The 21,372-nt window shown below is 32.3% G+C and overlaps 1 protein-coding gene across 1 annotated transcript in view; it reads right to left on the bottom strand.

The window, feature by feature from the left end:
* The window catches only part of LOC107567425 (transient receptor potential cation channel subfamily M member 2-like), a 31,041-nt gene extending 11,932 nt beyond the window's left edge, over positions 1-19,109 (bottom strand). Inside the window, exons 1-13 of the mRNA XM_016253103.1 lie at positions 18,943-19,109; positions 16,950-17,118; positions 15,972-16,214; positions 14,767-14,952; positions 14,660-14,701; positions 13,370-13,472; positions 10,552-10,673; positions 8,956-9,297; positions 6,656-6,796; positions 5,122-5,257; positions 4,897-5,042; positions 2,799-2,911; positions 2,463-2,586 (exon numbers count right to left, since the gene is read on the bottom strand). Of these exons, the coding sequence (XP_016108589.1) occupies positions 2,463-2,586; positions 2,799-2,911; positions 4,897-5,042; positions 5,122-5,257; positions 6,656-6,796; positions 8,956-9,297; positions 10,552-10,673; positions 13,370-13,472; positions 14,660-14,701; positions 14,767-14,952; positions 15,972-16,214; positions 16,950-17,118; positions 18,943-19,109 (2,034 nt within the window). The remainder of the gene's footprint in view (positions 1-2,462; positions 2,587-2,798; positions 2,912-4,896; positions 5,043-5,121; positions 5,258-6,655; positions 6,797-8,955; positions 9,298-10,551; positions 10,674-13,369; positions 13,473-14,659; positions 14,702-14,766; positions 14,953-15,971; positions 16,215-16,949; positions 17,119-18,942) is intronic.
* Positions 19,110-21,372: the final 2,263 nt, after the last annotated feature.

Below are 21,372 nucleotides of genomic sequence, written 5' to 3'. Positions count from 1 at the left end.
AAATAGGATAATCTTGTACCACATTGATAAAAATACAAAGACCCGGTTTCACAGATGGGGTTTAGACTAAGCCAGGATTAGATCATTTTCATAAACTTGCTTAGAAAAAAAAACATGGTGTTCATCTTGAGATAAAACAAAGGCACTGATATATTTTAAGATCAGTCAATGCAAGTTTCTTTCAGTTGAAGCAGCTCAGACTTACATTTTAGTCTAGGACTAGGCTTAAGCCTTGTCTGTGAAACCCGGGGAAAGAGTAAGAAAATATATTCCATTTGTTTACCTGCATGTCATGTGACCCCAGAGAGCCGTGAACATGCAAATGTGTTACTGAATTATTAAAATATTTATTTTAAAATCTCAGAGGTACTTCAAGTAAAAATATTAGGTGAAAGAGGTTCAGATGACAAAAAACTTTGGGAAAGTCTGCATTACATGTGAATAAGAAAATATGTGAATTAGTGTATTTTAATGTGTTTGAAAGACAAAAGCCTTCCAAAGACATAATAATACATGATTAAATAACCCTCTGATAATTCAAATAAAAAATGAATGTGTTTATCAGTAGTTGATGGAATGTTGAAAACGATTTTTGTAAATCCAGTGGTCAAATGCTGTGTCTTCCACAAAACTGGACTTTCTGAATGCATATAAGCGGTAGGCTTTTTTTAATAATTTTTTTTTAGAAAGGAACCGCTCCTTCGTCGAATCCGCCGGCCGCACAGTTCTCAAGCCCCCGGCCTCTGTTCACTCTAGGCCACCGTGTGTGACGCTGTGTTTCGTTGTGATAGCAGCATCATATGACCCCTTTAAAAAATCTATATTTTTCTTACACTTATGCATCATTTCACTTCAGAAGGCCTTTATCAACACCCCGGAGCCGTGTGGAGTAGTTTTATGATGGATGGATGGATGCACTTTTTTCGGCTTCAAAAACAGGGGCACCATTCACTGCCATTATACAGCTTGGTAGAGCCAGGACAATTTTAAATATAACTGCGATTATGTTTGTCTGAAAGATGAATGTCAGATACGCCTAGGATACCCTGAGGGTGAGTAAATCATGAGCTAATTTTCCTTTTTGGGTGAACTGTCCCCATTCATTTACTCATTCAACCTACATAAGTGAATAAATGTTTGTGGGAATTTCTATATTTTTATACAATGAGTTGATACATTATATATTTGGCCGAGATACAACTATTTGAAAATCTGGAATCTGAGGGTGCAAAAAAATCTAAATATTGAGAAAATCATCTTTAAAGTTGTTCAAATGAAGTTCTTAGCAATGCATATTACTAATCAAAAATTAAGTTTCGATATATTTTCAGTAGGACATTTACTAAATATCTTCATGGAACATGATCTTTACTTAATATCCTAATGATTTTTGGCATAAAAGAAAAATGTATAATTTTGACCCATACAATGTATTTTTGGCTATTGCAACTTAACACTGCTTTTGTGCTGCAGGATCACATTATATAATAATAATAAATCTTTATATAATATTCATAATGAATAATTGTTCTTTAATATTCTAAAGATTATTTGGTTGTGCATATTGGTTATGTAATAATAATAATAATAATATTATTAATAATAACTCACTATGAATATTACGTGAAGATAATAATAGCAGCTCATGAAAACTGCATAAAGACAACAACAATAATAATCTTTTTGTAATATTCACAATGAATAATTGTTTTTTAATAGTCCATTTTTTATTATCATGTCAAAAAACTAAAATAAAATCATTAAAACTGGTTATGCATATTGGTTATGTAATCATGATAATAATAATAACTCATTATGAATATTACATGAAGATAATAATAATAATAATAATGCATTATAAAATAACAATCACTTTATGTAATATTCATAACGTATAATTATTTTTAACAGTCTAAAGATGGATTATTATTGTGTCAAAAAACTAAATTAAAGTAATTAAAAATCGGTTCTGCATATTGTTTATGTAATAATAATAAAAACCCAAAATAATATTATATATATATAATAATAATCATTTTATGTAATATTCATAATGAATAATTGTTCTTTAACAATCAAAAACATAAAATAAAATTGGTTCTGCATATTGTTTATGTAATAATAATAAAAACCCAAAATAATATTATATATTATAATAATAATAATTTTATGTAATATTCATAATGAATAATTGTTCTTTAACAATCTAAAATTTTTTATAAAATAATTTAAATGTGGTTCTGCATATTGGTTATGTAAAAATAACAGTAATATTTCTTTGTGCAATATTCATAATGAATAATTGTTCTTTAATTGTCTAAATATGATGTATTATTGTGTTAAAAACACAACAAATGATCTGTATGATGCTAACATTAGTTTAATACAATGATTGAAGGGATTGACTCATGCCTTTAAATGCATTCGTGTGAATGTGGCCCGAAGATGCTCAGAGTCTGTGCCTGTAACTCAACTAACCGATAATGCCGTTTGAGTTTGGTGTCTGAGCTTCCAGAAAAGACTGAATCCATGGCCAGTTTCTGCTGCTCTGTCCTCTCGGCCTGTCTCTGGATGTCTTCATCCCGTCTGCGAGAGTATAGTTTAACATTAAGAATTAAAACACCACTTATATGAAGCCACTGCGAATCACTGAAAGTCATGGTTTGTGGTGAAAGTGCATTTGCAGATTAATTATTCAGTGCAGCGCTGCCTTCTGATGGTGTGCGCATGTAATGGCACATTGACATGACTTCAGGTTTAAGTACTTTAATGCATTTGATGAAAATGAGTGTTTTTACCTGAAGGTCATGAAGCCGGTGTAGATGAGAGGAAAGAAGATCATGCAGAGCAGCACTTTCCAGTGTGGATTATCCACAGACAGCTCTCCACACCAGATCTGAGTCAGCAGAGCCTGTCCAGAAAACACCAAAAACAAAAGCGTTCACAGGTCGTTTTATTATTTCGAGCGAATGGTTTGCATGCATTGCTTACCTACCCTTTCACAGACTCCAAAAAATATATTTATGCAATCTTTTAGACCACAAAACAACCTTTTAATAATATATAAATAAAATTCCATCAGAAACAAAAGCAATACTTTTTGTAGAAATAAAATAAAAATAATATTATCATTATTATACAATAAGATGTATAATATTATTAATAATAGCTATTATTCTTATTGCACAAATTATTGTTTTGTTATCTATGCAATATAATAATAATAATACTATCTGATAAAAATATATATAATATTTATAATGAATAATTGTTCTCTAATATTCTTTTATTTATTTTTGTGTCAAAAAACCTGAAATAAAAAAAGAAAAATAGTGCTGCATATTGGTTATAATAATCATCATCATATTTATTAATCAAATAAGCTTTCCATTGATGTATGGTTTGTTAGGATCGGACAATATTTGGCCGAGATTCAACTATTTGAAAATCTAGAATCTGAGGGTGCAAAAAAATCTAAATATTGAGAAAATCACCTTTAAAGTTGTTCAAATGAAGTTTTTAGCAATGCATATTACTATTCAAAAATGAAGTTTTAATATATTTACGGTAGGAAATTTACTAAATATCTTCATGGAACATGATCTTTACTTAATATCCTGATGATTTGCCTGTCTGTGTGACGTCACACAGACAGGCATCTGAGATCGGCTCGATTTGAGAAAGAGGAAAACATTTAACCAGATAAAAAAAAAAACCACTGGTGGCTTTTTATCATTATAGGGTGGTTGTGTACACACACTGCCAACACACATTTCAGTTCAAACAACTTGTAAAAGTGCATGTAGCATCCTATGACCCCTTTAAGACTGGTTTTGTGGTCCAGGGTCACATATAATAATCCTTATGAATAAATAATATGAATTAAATAATAATAATAATATTCATTGATAACGTTTCTGATAGATAATATCATGTTTTTTGCTGAATGTGGTATCCTGTCAGCAATAACCTGTCCGTGGGCTTTTTTGATTACTGTCAGGTTAAGTGCCGGTGATGCAGTCTTGCCAGATATTACTATGAAAACAAATAAATACCGAAAAATAAATAGAAAATAAACCAAAATTAGTGCAAGATAAGACAAAGATATCGCTAACCCTAAACTGCAACTTCCCGCTTTATTAACTTTCTAAAGTGTCAAATTAAGTTGAAAAGACGAGTCCAGAGACGCTTATAATAGCTGGATCTGGCAACACAGAGGCTGCACCCTCACTCACAACTCAATCCTCGTTCACTCCACCAAACCGTCTAAACTGAATTATACATGCAGACACTCATATGAGGAGTTTTAAACAGCAAATCAGTCATTCAGAGAACACATTTTATTTTTGAACATGAAAAATGTACAGACGTCCGCACCTCATAGCCATGCAGGCAGCCCGATCAAAAGTTCAGTTAAACAATCATAAGGACACCACCCAATAGTCGAGTTTTTTCGACAAATGTTTTTAAAAATAATCTCCTTTTGTGATCCGAAAAATGAAAGAAGGAAATATGGCATTAGAACATCACAATGGTGAGTAAATCATGACTTAATGTTCAATTTTGGGTGAACTATCCCTTTAATACGCCAAGACAGGAAAGCCATTCATATTTGTGACCCTGGAGCACAAAAGCAGTGTTAAGTCGCTGGGGGATATTTGTAGCAATAGCCAACAATACATTGCATGGGTCAAAATTATTGATTTTTCTTTTATGCCCAAAATCATTAGGATATTAAGTAAAGATCATGTTCCATGAAGATATTTAGTAAATTTCCTACCGTAAATATATCAAAACTTCATTTTTGATTAGTAATATGCATTGCTAAGAACTTCATTTGGACAACTTTAAAGATGATTTTCTCAATATTTCGATTTTTTTTTAGGGTTTGTTCACCTGGACTCCAGAGTGAGCGATGAAGCTCTTTGCGTTGGCTTCGAGCGCGAGCCACAGACAGGTGCTTCTGCCCCACGACGGAGACACGCGGATCAGCAGCTTCTGCGCCCGCTGCACGTCCCAGCTGTGACACTCGCTGAACACACCTGAGACAGGAAGTCACCAGCACAAGGTTAAAGGTCACAGCTCTGCTCAGAGGACATGAGGCGATGTGTCAGCTCGTACCGATGGCTTGTTTCTCGTAGTGACTGGCCAGTTCTCTCATTTCCTTTGCCTCTTCGCTGTCGTCCTCTCCGCTCTCCTGCGCCAGTTTCCTCAAGATCTTACTGGCTGCCAGAGCGGCTGCGATACAGTCTCTGCACTGCAAACACAACACAATACTAACTACAACCGCAACCACACTGACGCTATTCAAGAGGAGATCATTATCTTTTTAAAGGGGTCCTATTATGCTCTTTTACAAAGTCTTGATTTTGTTTTGGGGGTGTACTAGAACAGGCTCTCATACTAGGTTGTTCGAAAAACACATTATTTTTCAGATATTTTACATTATTACAACACCTCTCTCCCCAGTCTGGCATGAACAGCTCGAATAGTTCCTGCATCAAATGAAGGCCCGCCTTCTGAAATAAGAAAAGTGCTGTGATTGGTTAGCTGGGCCGGTGTGTGCTGTGATTGGTTAGCTGTGGCCGGTGTGTGCTGTGATTGGTTAGCTGGGCCAGTGTCTGCTGTGATGGGTTAGCTGGGTCGGTGTGTGCTGTGATGCTCAAATAGCAACATTACAGACTAACTAAAGTTGAAAAAGTGAAAAAGCATAATAGCACCCCTTTAAATACACAATCAGATTATACCATTTATCATAAATCATCTGAGTACTTGTTTCACACAAACAGCATCAGAATAGCTAAATTTAGGCAAACTACAATGAATAAAAATAGAAAACTCCATAATTTATATAATGTAGTCAAAAAATTATGAAAAGCAGCCATTATTATTAGCATAAAATAATTTGATATGTTTTATTTATTTTTAACTTGTTTAATCATGTGAACTTCATTCATTTTCACAAAATTGAATGGACAATATTTCACATGAAAGAGAGGCAACAAAACTGAATAATAATAATAATTATTATTATTGTTGTTTTTGTTATTATTATTGCTGCTGTTAATATTTATTATTATTATTATTAGTAACGATTATGTATTATTTTATGAAACATTAAAATAAAAATTAAAAATTGGATATTGGACACTTGAAAACATAAAAAATAATCTGTATGATATATAATAACAAAACATTTCACTATAAATACCACACAGGTATGCAAATAACTCAGTTGTTTTTTTCATAACCAGTGTAATAATAATAATTATTATTATAATAGTTATTAAATACTCATAATGAATTTCATTTTAATTGTTCTTTAATAGTCTAATGATTATGTATTATTGTGTCAAAAAATACAAGTAAATAAATTAAAATCTGGTTCTGCAAATAGGTTACTGGACATTTAAAAACATAAAAAATTATCTGTATGAAATATAATAATATAGTTTTTCACTATAAATACATTACAGTTGCTAAAATCATCAAATAGTTTTTTCCTTAATCAGTTTAATTATGTGAACTATCCAAACGCACTGATTATTATTATTATTATGTTTCACAGCTATATGAGTTTCTACCACCAAATGAAGCAGAAAACAAGTAAATGCGAATCCTAAAGTGGAGCGTTCATCACTAATCACTGCTGTACCTGCTCCCAGCCGATCTCTGCCAGTTCTGTGTTATTCTGCACGACGGCCCAGAGGAACAGATCCCGTCCCGGGTCCCAAACCGTGTCTGCGCTCCACTCTTCACCCGAACACGGCAGATCCACCAGGCCTTTGGACGGCACCTGAAACAGTGAAGAAAACACACGACTCTTCTGATAACCGTCATTCTAGAAGCTTGCCAAAACATGTCCGGGTCAAAAATAAGTCATATTAAATTATATTTTGTACAAGATGCCTACTTTAGAATCTTTGAGATGCATTGTGAGTAGTGCTGTCAAACGATTAATCGCGATTAATCGCATCCAAAATAAACGTTTTTGTTCTAATAATATGTGTGTGTGTGTACTGTGTATGTATATTATGTATATATAAATACACACACATACAGTATATATTTTGAAAACATTTACATGTGGGTCAAAGACGTTAAGATGTCCGCATCAAAATTATATGTCCATAGAAAGCACATGAAATGTAAGTAAAGTGTCTACTTTTAAGGTTTCAAATAAGATTTTGGAGAATAAAATGTTAAAATTTGATGAAATAATGTTACGTTGTCATTCAGTGTAACACAATATTTATGTAAAAATTCAAACAGCATGCTTATTCTGATGTGTACATATTAAAATATGTATAAAAGAATAAGGGAGCATATTAAATTTTATTGTGTTTTAAATGAGTAAAAATTCTTACTGACAAATGGGCAAAACCTAGGATAGTGGCACATTTAAAAAATGTAAAATGACAACTAATTAGTATTTGGGGTGAAAGTAATTAGTCTTTTAATATGTCATAAACTGATTTTTCTTGTAAATATGCCTGACAATAATGTTACACTGAATGACATTTTAGTGTGTCTCTTCTGTAAATCAGGGGAAAAATGTATGATATTTATTTTTTGCTCGGAAAAACAAAAACAAACTTGCAATTAAATTAAACTGAAAACAACAAGATAATTTTTTGGGGGGAAAACAACAGTAATTTAAAGCAGTATTACACTTATTGTTTTTATGCTTAAACCCTTTTTCGTCTTTGACCCATGTATTTACATGTATATATTTATATTCATATAATTTCTATTATATATAAATATTTTTAATATATAAACATAACACTTTTTTCTTAAATATATACATGCATGTGTGTGTATTTATATATACATGAATATAAACAGTACACTCATATATATTATGTAAACAAAACTTTGGATGCGATTAATCTGACAGCACTAATTGTGACATTATTATTTTCATGTCAATTAATAACTAATTTTTTTATCATTATCAATGTAATATCATAATTTTTGTCTTGTTTTCAAAAAAAGAGTTTGTTCATTGAAATAAATCTGAAATAAAAATAGAAATATAAAAAAACATAATACAACAAAAACATGGATAACAAAATGATTAAAACTAAAAATAAAATAAAAACTGAAAATGTAAAAATAAAAACATTAATAAATGTTATAATAGTATATACATGCTTACATGTAAATTAATAACCCACTTTCATAATAACATTATCAGTTAAATTTAATTATTTTTGCCTTGTTTTCCAGTAAAAATAACATTAAAACTAAATTTACATGAAGACATTTTTTTAGTACTGAAGCAAAAACCATTGCAATCCTCAGCAGTGTTGTTATTGTTAACTTAAACTAAAACTATTAAAAGTGTTTTCGTTAATTGAAATGAAGCTGAAACAAAATGAAAATATAACTATTAGCTGACAATCTTGAAATATTTCTCTTGAAATTTCAAAATTTAAATATTGCCTTGGCATTTAAATTAAATAAAAAAGTTGACCAAAGTACTAAAATGACTAAAACGAACAACAAAAAAAATAAATGAAAGTTAAATAGAAATATAAAAAAACTAATAAAAATGGAAAATTACAAAATTACTACTACTGAACTAAAATTAAAATGGAAAACATAAAAATAAAAATTATTAATAAACACTGGTTCCATAAAGAATCTTTAACGTCTGAACGTTTCTGTTTCACAAAAGGTTGTTTGTGGCGAAAGAAGGTTCTTCAGATTATAAAAAGGTAAGAAAGAGATGGTTCTTTAAAGAACCTTTGACTGAATGCTTCTTTGTGGAACCAAAAATGGTTCTTCTATGGCATCGCTTGAAGAACCTTTTGAAGCACCTTTATTTTTAAGAGTGTAGTACAATAACACTGCTGCAATATGAAAAAATAACAATGTATTAATTCAATTTAATTGTATTTATATGTCCTTGTTGCTGAGGTGTTTTTGATGTGCTGTTCTTAAACTTGCCATCAAACGGACATCATCTTTAGTCATCTTGTAGCGTGACGGCTCGTATAACGGCTGAGTGAAACTCCCCAGCAGGTGGCGCACTTCTTCAGCCACGTGACTCAAGGAGATCTTTGTGCTTCCAGGCGGCGGCTCTTGACCCCTGCGGATTTTTCCACCCTGGACTCTTTTAGCGAGTTTGCGCAGGAAGAAGCAGGCGGGCAGGTGGGCGTAAAGCTCACAGAGCGTGTCCTCATGCTCCAGAAACTTCCTCACACACACTCCATTCTCCAGCAGGAGCCGCACAAACTCGGGTTTGTCTCCCACCAGCGCAGAAAACATGGCCGGATGCAGATCACAGGACTGAGACGAGAAAGATATGGAAAAAACATCACCACAAACTCAACCAGGTCACCCTAGTGCAGGGGTGCCCAACCCTGGTCCTGGAGATCTACCTTCCTGCAGAGTTTAGCTCCAACCCTGATCAAACACACCTGTCTGTAATTATCAAGTGCACTTTCAGATCCTAATTAGTTGGTTCAGGTGTGTTTGATCAGGGTTGGAGCTAAACTCTGCAGGAAGGTAGATCTCCAGGAACAGGGTTAGGCACCCCTGCACTAGTGTATTACTATTGACTTCTAAGCAGGGTTATTATTGTTAACTAAAACCTTTAAAAAAACATTTTATTACTTAAAATAAACATTAACTGAACTTAAATAAAATATCTAAAAAAATAATAATATTTTATATCTATTTGTCAAAGCAACATTTCTCATTTTCTTTTAGTTTAAGTTAAAGTACTAAATAAACTAAAACTAAAAAGGGAAAAAAAATTATAAAAACTATATAGACATGTTTAAAAATCATAATAATAATAATGAAAACACACAAAATAATTACATTTAAAACGATAAACATTTTCATTCAATGAAATTAAATAAACATTAAATAAAATCAATTACAAAAATGGTCAACTTATTTTATATCAGCTCGTTGCCAAGGCAATATTTCTCATTTTCATTTCATTGAAGTAATAACTAAAACTTATAAACTAAAAAAAAATTATAAATAAAAATTAATAAAAACCATAGACATATTTTAAAAAAACGAATAAAAATAACAAAACACAACAAAAGTACAAAAACATTAACTAAAACTTCAATACAAAGAAATGTCATTACTTGAAATAGAATATTATATAATCGCCATGGTAATATTTCTCATTTTTGTTTAGTTTAATAAACAAAATAAACAAAAACTAAATATATAAATAAATATATAAATATATATATATATTAAAAAAAGACACTACGAAAACATTAAACATTAAAACTAAACTAACATTGAAATTAAAATAAAAAAACTATATTATACTAAACTACCTAAACTATCAGATTGTATCAATGATACTAAAATACCACGGCTTCTAAGCTTGGCTTGCAGTCGTATTTCAAAACAAGTTAAAACAGCATCTGCAGTGCACACACTTGATGTATTTCAGCAAATGTTAATGAACATAATTTTATGTTGTGTACAAAAGTTTCCATTTGATCCACTAGTTTAGTTTTGTTTGTAAGTCTCTGTAATTGTGGCAGCTTTTGCATTATTGTAACCCACCGTCCACTGGCTCTCCTCGGTGAAGATCTCGCTCTCGGCGATGTCGACCCGGTTCCAGGCCACAGCGAGCTCCAGCTGTCTCTCCCACGACTGACGCCCCGCGTGTTCATCGCTTCTGGAGGCTGCGGGTGTGAGGAACATCTGTGTGAGGTTTAACAGTTCTTACCAGTTTGTCTTTTTTTATTGCTTCTCCCGACCAAGAAATGGAAAAAAAATGTCTTAAGTCTTTAGTGTTTCAAGGTCAAGTTTAGGTCACCGATCGTTTTTAAGGTTTTCTATAAGAGGGTTTATAGTTTTATAAACGGTGCTGTTGTATTTATAAAAATATAAATATTAAATGAAAAACGTAAACTTTTGGAAAAGGTCTTTCGGATCTTTGATTGAATTCTTGAATTCTTTGCATTGTGACATATTTTCATGCCAATTAATAACCAATTTTCTTATCATTATTAATTCAATATCATTATTTTTGTCTTGTTTTCCAGAAAACAACAACAAAACATCCTTAAAATTAAATTGACCTTTTAATACTTGTTTTGCATTGATGCATAAAACATTCTCAACAGTGTCATCATTGTTATTAAAATCATTAACTGAAATGAAGCTAAAATAAAATAATATATAAATATTAGATTAAAAACAAGCTTAACATTTTTTACTGAAAATTACAGAAAAAAACTGACTGAAAACGTTCAAGTACTAAAATTACTAAAACTACAAATTAAAGAATTTAAATATCTAAAAATATATTTTAAGAAATGGAAACATTAAAAACGGATAAAAATGCCAATAACAAAAAACTTAATAAAAAACAAAAAGCTAATTCACAATATTAATAAATATTCTAATAGTATGTAAATAATACTAAAATAGCACTGCTGCAGGATGATCATTTCATTTCATATAATATATATTTTTTAAATGTCTAGCGATTTCCATGGCTCATTAAATTATACTCATCTAAAAGAAACAATATATCAGGCTTTACTTGAATCAAAAGATCATACAAAAATAAATAGTTTATCAGGTCTCCTCTAATTTCACATAGGATGGATCGTTTAAAATCAGTCATTTTTGGAGCTTGACAACCTCGGTCACCATTTACTTTCACAGCATGGAATAAAAAACCATTCTGTCTAACGTTTTGTGTTGCACTGAAGAACTGTATCGCTCACTAGCATCTAATGCAAAGACAAGTCAAGTGTGTCTATAAGCAAACGTGTGATAGTCTTCAATGCTCAATAAAGCATTTTATCACTATAGCTCCAGCACTAATAGCTTCCTCTATCAGAGACGCTTCCAGACTGTCAAGGGAGGATGAATGTGCTCACGTTTCCTGTTCCTGTTTCCTACACAGCATTAACCTTAAAGTTATTTGAATTAATGTGAATAATAGTGTTGACAGGCTCTCGGTCACTGTATAGATTACAGCTAAAGATTCAATGCACTCTCAGCTAGGGTTGGGTACCGAACTCGGTACTTTTAAGGGTACCGCCCGAATTGCGTCGGTACTACAGAGTACCGATTCACGTTAAATCAATCGGTGCCAAATTTCGATACTTGAGAACGCATCTTGGTGCATACGCTACAGAGAGACACTGTGAAGTGAGGTCACCCCTGCAACTCGTTCAAACAACACACAGGTCAAGCCGAAATGTTCTGAAGTGTGGTTACATTTCTAGGGCCATAATGGTTTCTGTGAAAACGCGGACGGGATCGTGGAGTCCATTCATAAAAACGTAATTTACTCTATAGCACGGTATTCGCCAACTTTGGATGAATAAATCAAAAGTAGCCAATGCCACTTAATTCGAATCGCGATATGAACTAGTGTCTGTGAATATTAAAATGTAAAAAGACGCTTTAAATATTAATCCTGCATGTTCTGCTTGCCTCTGTATGTATGAATGGCGGAAACGCGGTTTTGTTTACTACACAAATACTGAAGCACACGTGACGCTCGCGGTGATTTTCGGCCTCTGCGTCTTACTATATGACGGCATGAACACAAAAATGTAATCTCCAGAGCTGCTGTGAGAGTCACTTCGTGAGAATTTTACAGTTTCATTTGAGAAAACTAGCATCATCATATTGTATAAACTTCATGGCAACCTGTCAAAATAAAAGTATGGTTTAACATGTAACATAAATATATTACTCTTGTATTACTTTTGTAAAGTATAATGTACATCTTTAAATATTCAATTTTCTATCAAATTTAAATAAAACAATTAAATGATAAAAATAAATATTACAACTAGATTAATCACTTAATTGTAGAAAAAAATAATACAATTATTGGCCTATTAAAATTTTTTTTTAAAGGAATATTCACACAATTTTTCTTCCATGTATTAATTTCAACAGTAAACCTCAGTTTGTTTGCCAAAAAATAAAAGGGTTTAATTTTCATTTGATTTAAAATAAATGTTTAATGCCTTCATTTGATTTTCAGAAAAATTAAAACAAGAAATTCTGGGGAAAAAAGAGAAAAAGTTTGTAGGGCCCTATTGTTCAAAATGTTGAAATTGAGACTTTTGGATTTATTTTTTCACTGAAATAAATGTTTTTGTAATTACACAGAGAGTAAAGTACCGTTGGGTACCGACACCGAAATTCAAGTACCGATACCAGTACCGTACCGGTTAAAATGTGAACGGTACCCAACCCTACTCTCAGCTGCCATTAGTTACCCAACCATTACCAGCACAACACAATTAGGCTCTGCACAGAAAAACTAATTTAAGTAATCGAATTTCAGATTAAGAAAAGCAGAGACTTGACCATGTGCTGTCTGAAAAGTGATATGGACTCGCACCTTTCAGTAGAGCCTGTAGAATGGCAACGTCAACATCGTAGTTTTTATCCTCGTCGATATGAAACACAGTGAGCAAATGAGGCATTCGGATGATGTCCTGAATCTAAAGAAAGACAAAAATATACATAAAAACAAATATTCACTGCTTAAGATACATCTTATTCAACTCTTCTGAGATCGCTTATATTTCATATACTTTGTGTTTATGTAAGCTGTTGCCGGTCTGAAAGGTCAGACAAAGGTCGTCTGCTGACCTCTGACTTTTGTCTGTCTGTTTACTATTCATCTGTGATACGGAGTAACTAACTAAAGTTACGTGACAGCGTTATAGTAGAGCTAGAAAGTCTGATTCATTTTAGTGAACCGTTGATTCCAATGAATTGGTTTAAAAAAAGAGTCTTTTTTGTATTGAAATCCATCAGAGGCGGCAAGAGAGGCCTATAAATAAACATGCCAATTAAAAGTGATAAAATTACCTCATGCATTAATTGTATTCCGTTTCAATAACTTCTAACTGTTGTGCAGATACATATAATTTATAACATTTTTGTTATTATCAAGCCTTTCTGTGATCATATGTGCATGGTTGCCTATATTTCTACAAAACACGCTACAGTTCAAAAGTTTGGGGTCAGTACGATTTTTCTTTTTGAAAGAAATTAATACTTTTAATCAGCAGGGATGTACTAAATAATGAAAAGTGACAGTAAAGACATTTATAATGCAACAAAGGTTTCTGTTTCAAATAAACGCTGTTCTTTTGAACTCTCTGTTCATCTGTGAATCCTGAAAAATAAGATTTTCACGGTTTCCACAAAAATATGAAGCATCACAACTGTTTTCAACACTGATAATAATCAGAAATGTTTCTTGAGCAGCAAATCAGCATATTAGAATGATTTCTGATTTTGCTTTTGTGGAACAATGTTATACAGAGGGGTTTAGTGGTGAATCTTTATTAATAACGTCTGTAGTGAAAGTGATAGAAGCTGGGATAGAGGAAAAGGAGTCTCCTCATCGCTTATTTATTTATTTAAACATCTGTTTTTCCTTTGTTACTTCCACTCTGTGACCCCTAGACTAAAGACTGGTTTGTAACACTATATATTCAAATATAAAACAGTTATTTTAAATTGTAGTAATATTTCACTTTTTTTTTACTGTTTTTACTGTATTTTTAACCAAATAAATGCAGCCTTGGTGAGCAGAAGACATTAAAAAAACATCTCACCAACCCTAAACTGCTAAACTTTTTACTGTACTGTACTTTTTACACAAAGTATGACCTACCTGTATATTCTCTGGCTGAACTTTTGCCATATAATCACTGCTCTGATTGCAAAAACAACTTCTGTTAAATTAGGAGTAATCCGCATTTAGTGAAGCTTCCTCAACACTGCACCTCTATTTCCCAGCGATTGCTGAGAGATGAGTTTCTCCAGACGGGCCCGCAGCTCAATCTCAGCTCCATAATGTCCGTAAGTGCCATCATCCACCAGCAAGAAGTGAGTGTGATTGATATCGAGACAGGAGAGATGGCCTTGACCCTGCTCGTCCAGAGAGTAGTATGCCGGGAAACAACCCTAAAATAGACAAGACAAGAACAGATAAGTCTAAACTGTGTAATGCACCTGAAAAAGCATGTCAATACAAACCATCAAAAACTTGATTCTGCCGTTTGTGATGGCTGCACACACATGCTCTAATTCTCTCATTTTCAGTCAGTGTCATTGAGAGCTATAGACAAACCTGGCAAGCTACCTACATATTTAGCATTTAAGACATCACAGACAAGCTTTTGTTATGTGCACTCATTTTTTTGTGATACTGTTTAATGGCAGCACGTGTGTGTTTTTATGGTATATACTTATGTGAAAGTAAATGCAAAATCACTTTTCCTATGCGATAATAAATTGAATCGAACTGAACATGCTTCTAACCAGGGTTGTTATGGTTAACTAAAACCATAAAACATGTCATTACTTGAAATAAAATAGACATTAACTGAAATAAAACAAGTATTACATTTTTTTTTAATATTTTATTTTATTTCAGTGAGTGGCCAAGGCAACATTCCTTATTTTTGTTTAGATTAATCGGAAGTTTTAAATGACATAAATTAAATAAACTAAAACTAAAATTTCATGAAAACCGTATTAAAAAAATTATAAAATAAAACTAATAAAATGACTTAAATGCACACCACTTTAATTTGAACTAAAATTAAAAAGAAAACAGATAGGCAACAAAGATCTGACCAATCAGGAAAATTAATCAGATCTGGGATTAATTTGATAGCAACAGATATTTTAAGGTTATACACTGGTGGTCAAAATTTTGGAATAATTACAACTTTTTCATTTATTGAAAGAAGTCTCTTCAGCTCACCAAGGCTGCATTTATTTAATCAAAAACACAGTAAAACGGTAATATTGTGAAATATCATTACAATTTAAAATTCTATGTTTTCTATGTGAATATATTTTAAACTGTAATGTATTTCTGTGATGCGCAGCTGTATTTTCAGCATCATTTCTCCAGTCTTCAGTGTCACATGATCTTCAGAAATCAGTATAATATACTGATTTATGCTGCTTTAGACCTTTATATCTAGAGCTATGTGGTAATTTAGTTTACACTGGGCACTTATGCAGGCTGCTGTACCTGTGGTCTGGGCGACTTTGATGAGGCCTCGACGGAACTTGTCCTTCAGGTGAGTCTTTATGTAGAAGTTTTTGGCTCCGCCGGTCACTGATATCAGCAGGTTCGGTGAACGCAGTTTCCAGTGTTCTGTCATCAACTGGTACAGACTCTCACAGGACGTGTCCGACGACACCCGAACATACTAATCACACACGATAGAAGAAAATAATAATTCTAGATCCTCTGCAGTGAATGGGTGCCGTCAGAATGAGAGTCCAAACAGCTGATAAAAACATCACAATAATCCACAAGTAATCCACAGCACTCCAGTCCATCAATTAACATCTGGAGAAGACAAAAGCTGAAACAAATCCATCATTGAGACGTTTTTAACTTCAAACTGTAATTTCAATATGTGTCTATAATCCATAATAACGCTCAATCAGGAGAGAAATCTGCACAGATCAAGCACCGTTTAAACAGTCCAAAACAGCTCTAAACAAATATGTGGGTGGATTTTGATGTGAGAGACAACAGGAGATGCACTTTTTCACTGGAGGAAGCGTTATTATGAATTATGAACTCATATTGTAGCTGGAAGCAACACTTGAAGTTAAAACGTCTTGATGATGGATTTGTTTCTTACAAACATGCAGCTTTTGTCTTCTCCAGATGTTAACTGATGGACTGGAGTGGTGTGGATTATTGTGATGTTTTTATCAGCTGTTTGGACTCTCATTCTGACGGCACCCATTCACTCCAATGGTGAGCAAGTGATGCAATGCTACATTTCTCCAAATCTGATGAAGAAACAAACTCATCCTAATCTTGGTTGGCCTGAGGGTGAGAAAATCATCAGCACATTTTCATTTTGGGGTGAAATAATATACTTCAAACATCTAGAACACACATGAGGTTTGCTTGAATCCAATTTTACCTTTCCGGTTTTCTGTCCAAGTCCTCCAAAGCTGAGATCTCCAAAGGCATCGGTGGGCACCTCTCTGACGTGTCTGTGTCTGTCCCACTGATCCCCCATATAGTCCTCCGGTTTGATGGCCTCATCGCAGTGCTGGATCTTTGGGTGACCACACTTACAAATCCCCTCCCTGCCAACAGTAATCCATGTTATCCACACATGAGTTACAGCCCAACAACACGCGCAGCACACATATTGTCCGAATGTTGCTGAACTACACACAGAAGCCAACAGGAGTGTATACACGTGCTCTTTAGTTCACCGCTTGTCAACGGGACCATTTCTGTGTGTCATATTGATGTAAAGTGAAGTTGCATACACTGAAAACATCTGGTGTTGGATTAAATTTGAAACGATTTTCACTGAGAAATTGCTAGTAAATTTCACAAATAAATTTCAAAGGAATGAAAGTAACACATTGGATTAAACATAAAAAGACTTAAATATAATTTTCTTGTAAAACGTACTTCAATAATCGGTTTATTTACAGTATTTACAGTGCATGATTGACACCATTAATTAAAACATCATATAATAACACACACAGAATAACTTTTAAAAGAATAGTTCAGCTAAATATATTCAATGCAAAAGTCAGGATAATTTTATGCATAATTTTGGAGCTCAACAATAAAAATCCCCCTCCAATTTCACTGCATGGGAAAACAGCAGCTCAGGTATTCTGCGAAACATCTTTTGGGTCAAAAAGTCAATATATTAAATATAATATATAATATTATGTTGTATTATATTTGATACTCCAGGGTTCATGACTCATATAATATGATATAGTGAGAATATGGATCTCAAACTCGAGGATGAATTTTTTTTATTCCAAACTGAGCAAAAATGTAATGCAGATGTTGATATTTATATGGACAAAAAGGGATGAATTTTAAACACACAGAATAACTTTTAAAAGAATAGTTCAGCTAAATATATTCAATGCAAAAGTCAGGATAATTTTATGCATAATTTTGGAGCTCAACAATAAAAATCCCCCTCCAATTTCACTGCATGGGAAAACAGCAGCTCAGGTATTCTGCGAAACATCTTTTGGGTCAAAAAGTCATACAGGTTTGGATGAGTAAATTGTTATTATTATATATACAATTTAAAAAATCTTGCACACGTTTCTGTAAAAACAAAACTAAATTAAACCCTGTAAAACCTGACATATGAAATAATAGTCTGAAAAATCTTTAAAAATTCAAATGAAGAGTTTAGACAAAATATAAAAAATATTATATATTTGAATTTTTGAGTTTAGACAAAATAGTATTAAATATAATATGATATAGTGAGAATATGGATCTCAAACTCGAGGATGAATTTTTTTTATTCCAAACTGAGCAAAAATGTAATGCAGATGTTGATATTTATATGGACAAAAAGGGATGAAATTCTGATGCTTGTAATGTAAATCAATGAGATCTTTATAGCAGTACAGCAGATAATTACATAAAATGATATAAATATCAATCGTCACTCTATATCTCCAATATTATGTCTTAGTAAGATGCTATTTAAATGCTTAGTTTATCAAAACATATAATGCAATGCAATACAATGATGATTGAGAGATGAACAAATAAACGTTCCTCAAAAGCCTGATGATCATATTTGAGACTTTTTCTAAAACACGATGGTTAATCAAGTAAAAAATGACTTCAATCCAGTAAGTGTTCATCTGGAAATATAACTGTTATTCTTATGTTTACTAGATAAAAATCAGTGAAGACACACGTGATGCACGAGCTGAAGCTGGACGTTTGTACAATTACACTAAAAGGCTTTTACTTGCTAAAAAAGTCTAAACTATCAATCAGACGACAGAAGGCATGGAGCAGATTGTGATGTTTTTCAGCAAACTTTGATCATATCAAATATGATACAGTAGGCTTATAGGGTTAATTCCCCAGTATGAAAGATCATCTAAACATGCTCCTCATACCTGCCATCCTCCACATAGAAGCAGCACTCTTTCTTCTTGATGTTTTCTTTAATCCAGGAGGCGAGCGAGCAGCGCTGGAAGTAGGGAGACAGAGACAGATATCGACCTTTAATGGTGCTCACAGTGAGGGTTTGCACCAGGGTCACCTCCTCTGCTGCCTCATCCATGCTCGTGTTAGACACAGTCAGCGTGAATGAGAAGCGCAGATGCACGGGACGGGGAGAGAGGGAGGGCATGGGCATGGACAGGATGGGCTACAATGCATTTGCTGCTGCGCTGAAAAACTGCACTGCTGCAGTGGTGATGTCAGACACAGAGACGGAAGCATTGCAGGAATCTGGAGCAGAGACTGCAAGCCTCATTTACAGAGATCAGATCACGAGTTGTGCTGTGAAAACAACTTCACTGAGTATCACTGATACTACTATAGTGTGTATTAATATTTATTCATATTTAATATTTTCTGTTTTCATTTTATCTTTAGTTAAATTTGACTGTTTTTGTCATTTTTATTTGTGTTTTTTTTTTGTCTATATAGTTTTTGTTTTAGTTTTACTTATTTTAGTTAGGGTTGCAAAAAGGTGGAACATTTACAGTAAATTTCGGACATATTCCAGAAATTTTGCAAACTTTCCAGGATTTTTTGGGAATATTCCAGGGATTTTTGGAAAGTTTACAGAAATTTACCGGAAATGTTCCACCCTTTTGCAACCCTAATTTTAGTACATTAATTTAAACTAAATGAAAATGAGAAATATTGCCTTGGCGACTAGCTAAAATAAAAGAAGATTACGTTTTTTTTATTTCAGTTCAAATTTATTTTCAAAGTTTATTATGTTTTAAGTTTATTCATATTACAAGCAGGGATGTTATCGTTAACTAAAACTAAAATTAAACCATTAAAAAAAATGTCATACTTGAAATAAAATAAATGTTAACTGAAATAAAATATAACAATCTAATTTTATTTCAGCTAGTTGCTGAGTCATCACTTATTTTAAAACTAAATAAAAATTAATAAGAACTGCAGACACATTTTTTACAAAAAATATATAATAAAAATGACAGAAAAACACAACAAATAAAAAAACGTACATGTAAGAGAAAACAGAAAATGTAAAAATAACATCTAATTCAAAATAATGATAAAAACTATAATAGTATATCAATGATACTAAAGTTACACTGATTTCAAGTAACCATGGTTAAAAGAAAAACACTTTAAATACAGTATCTAAAATTATAAAATCATAATATTTTTGCTTGCTGGATAAACATGTCAACACAAAAAATGACACTGTTCAGCTAGTTGCTGAGTCATCACTTATTTTAAAACTAAATAAAAATTAATAAGAACTGCAGACACATTTTTTACAAAAAATATATAATAAAAATGACAGAAAAACACAACAAATAAAAAAAACGTACATGTAAGAGAAAACAGAAAATGTAAAAATAACATCTAATTCAAAATAATGATAAAAACTATAATAGTATATCAATGATACTAAAATTACACTGATTTCAAGTAACCATGGTTAAAAGAAAAACACTTTAAATACAGTATCTAAAATTATAAAATCATAATATTTTTGCTTGCTGGATAAACATGTCAACACAAAAAATGACACTGACACAAACTCATGCAAGAAACACTATACTGTATATTATGAAGGCAGTCTTGAAATTAAACATAAAGCTGTGTTCTTAGGATAAGAGTATTTTACAAAAATGTAAGGTCGGGGCAGGTTGTCACACCTTTTATATGTTGTAATTTTATACATGTGATTAATCATAATTTCTGTTGGCCAAAATGGCTTGATATTTTTGTATCGCATGTTAACTTTGACATTTTTTGCTGTTTAAAAAAAAAATATATATTAATTTTGCAAGTTCCCATTGTAACTTAACTATATTTTCATACACACACACACATGTTTGCAAACATATATTTAATATTTAATTATATTTAATAAAAATATGTAAAAAGAAGCACACACACACACACACACACACATTATGTCTCACCTTTTCAAATTTTAAGAATAAAGTTGTCAGATTTCCTAATTGGATGTTGCTGATATCCTTTGGGTGGACTTTCTCTTCTCGTGTGCACAGCATTTCTGCTAACAAAAGTAATTATTTATTTATTTAGCATAAAAAGTAAATTTGATGAATATGAGTTTTTTCAAACAAAACAGCTACTTTAACACATACTAAGAAATAAACTCTTTTAAAGATTTTTAACATAATATATAAAACAATATTGATAAAACAGATATATTACAATTACAATTGGCTTGAGCTGCTTGCATGTTTCAGATACTTTTACCTTAAAGGTGTTTGTCACTTCTCTCCTTGGACTGTGATTGGTAAGGGTCTCTTATTACACAGCTTCATATAATCAACATTATATGTTCTGACTGAGTT

The sequence above is a fragment of the Sinocyclocheilus grahami genome, unplaced genomic scaffold, assembly GCF_001515645.1.
Source record: "Sinocyclocheilus grahami isolate Dianchi unplaced genomic scaffold, SAMN03320097.WGS_v1.1 scaffold1158.1, whole genome shotgun sequence".
Classification (NCBI taxonomy): Eukaryota; Metazoa; Chordata; class Actinopteri; order Cypriniformes; family Cyprinidae; genus Sinocyclocheilus; species Sinocyclocheilus grahami.
Note: the sequence above shows the minus strand (reverse complement) of the source record. Positions and strands in the feature narration are given on the sequence as shown.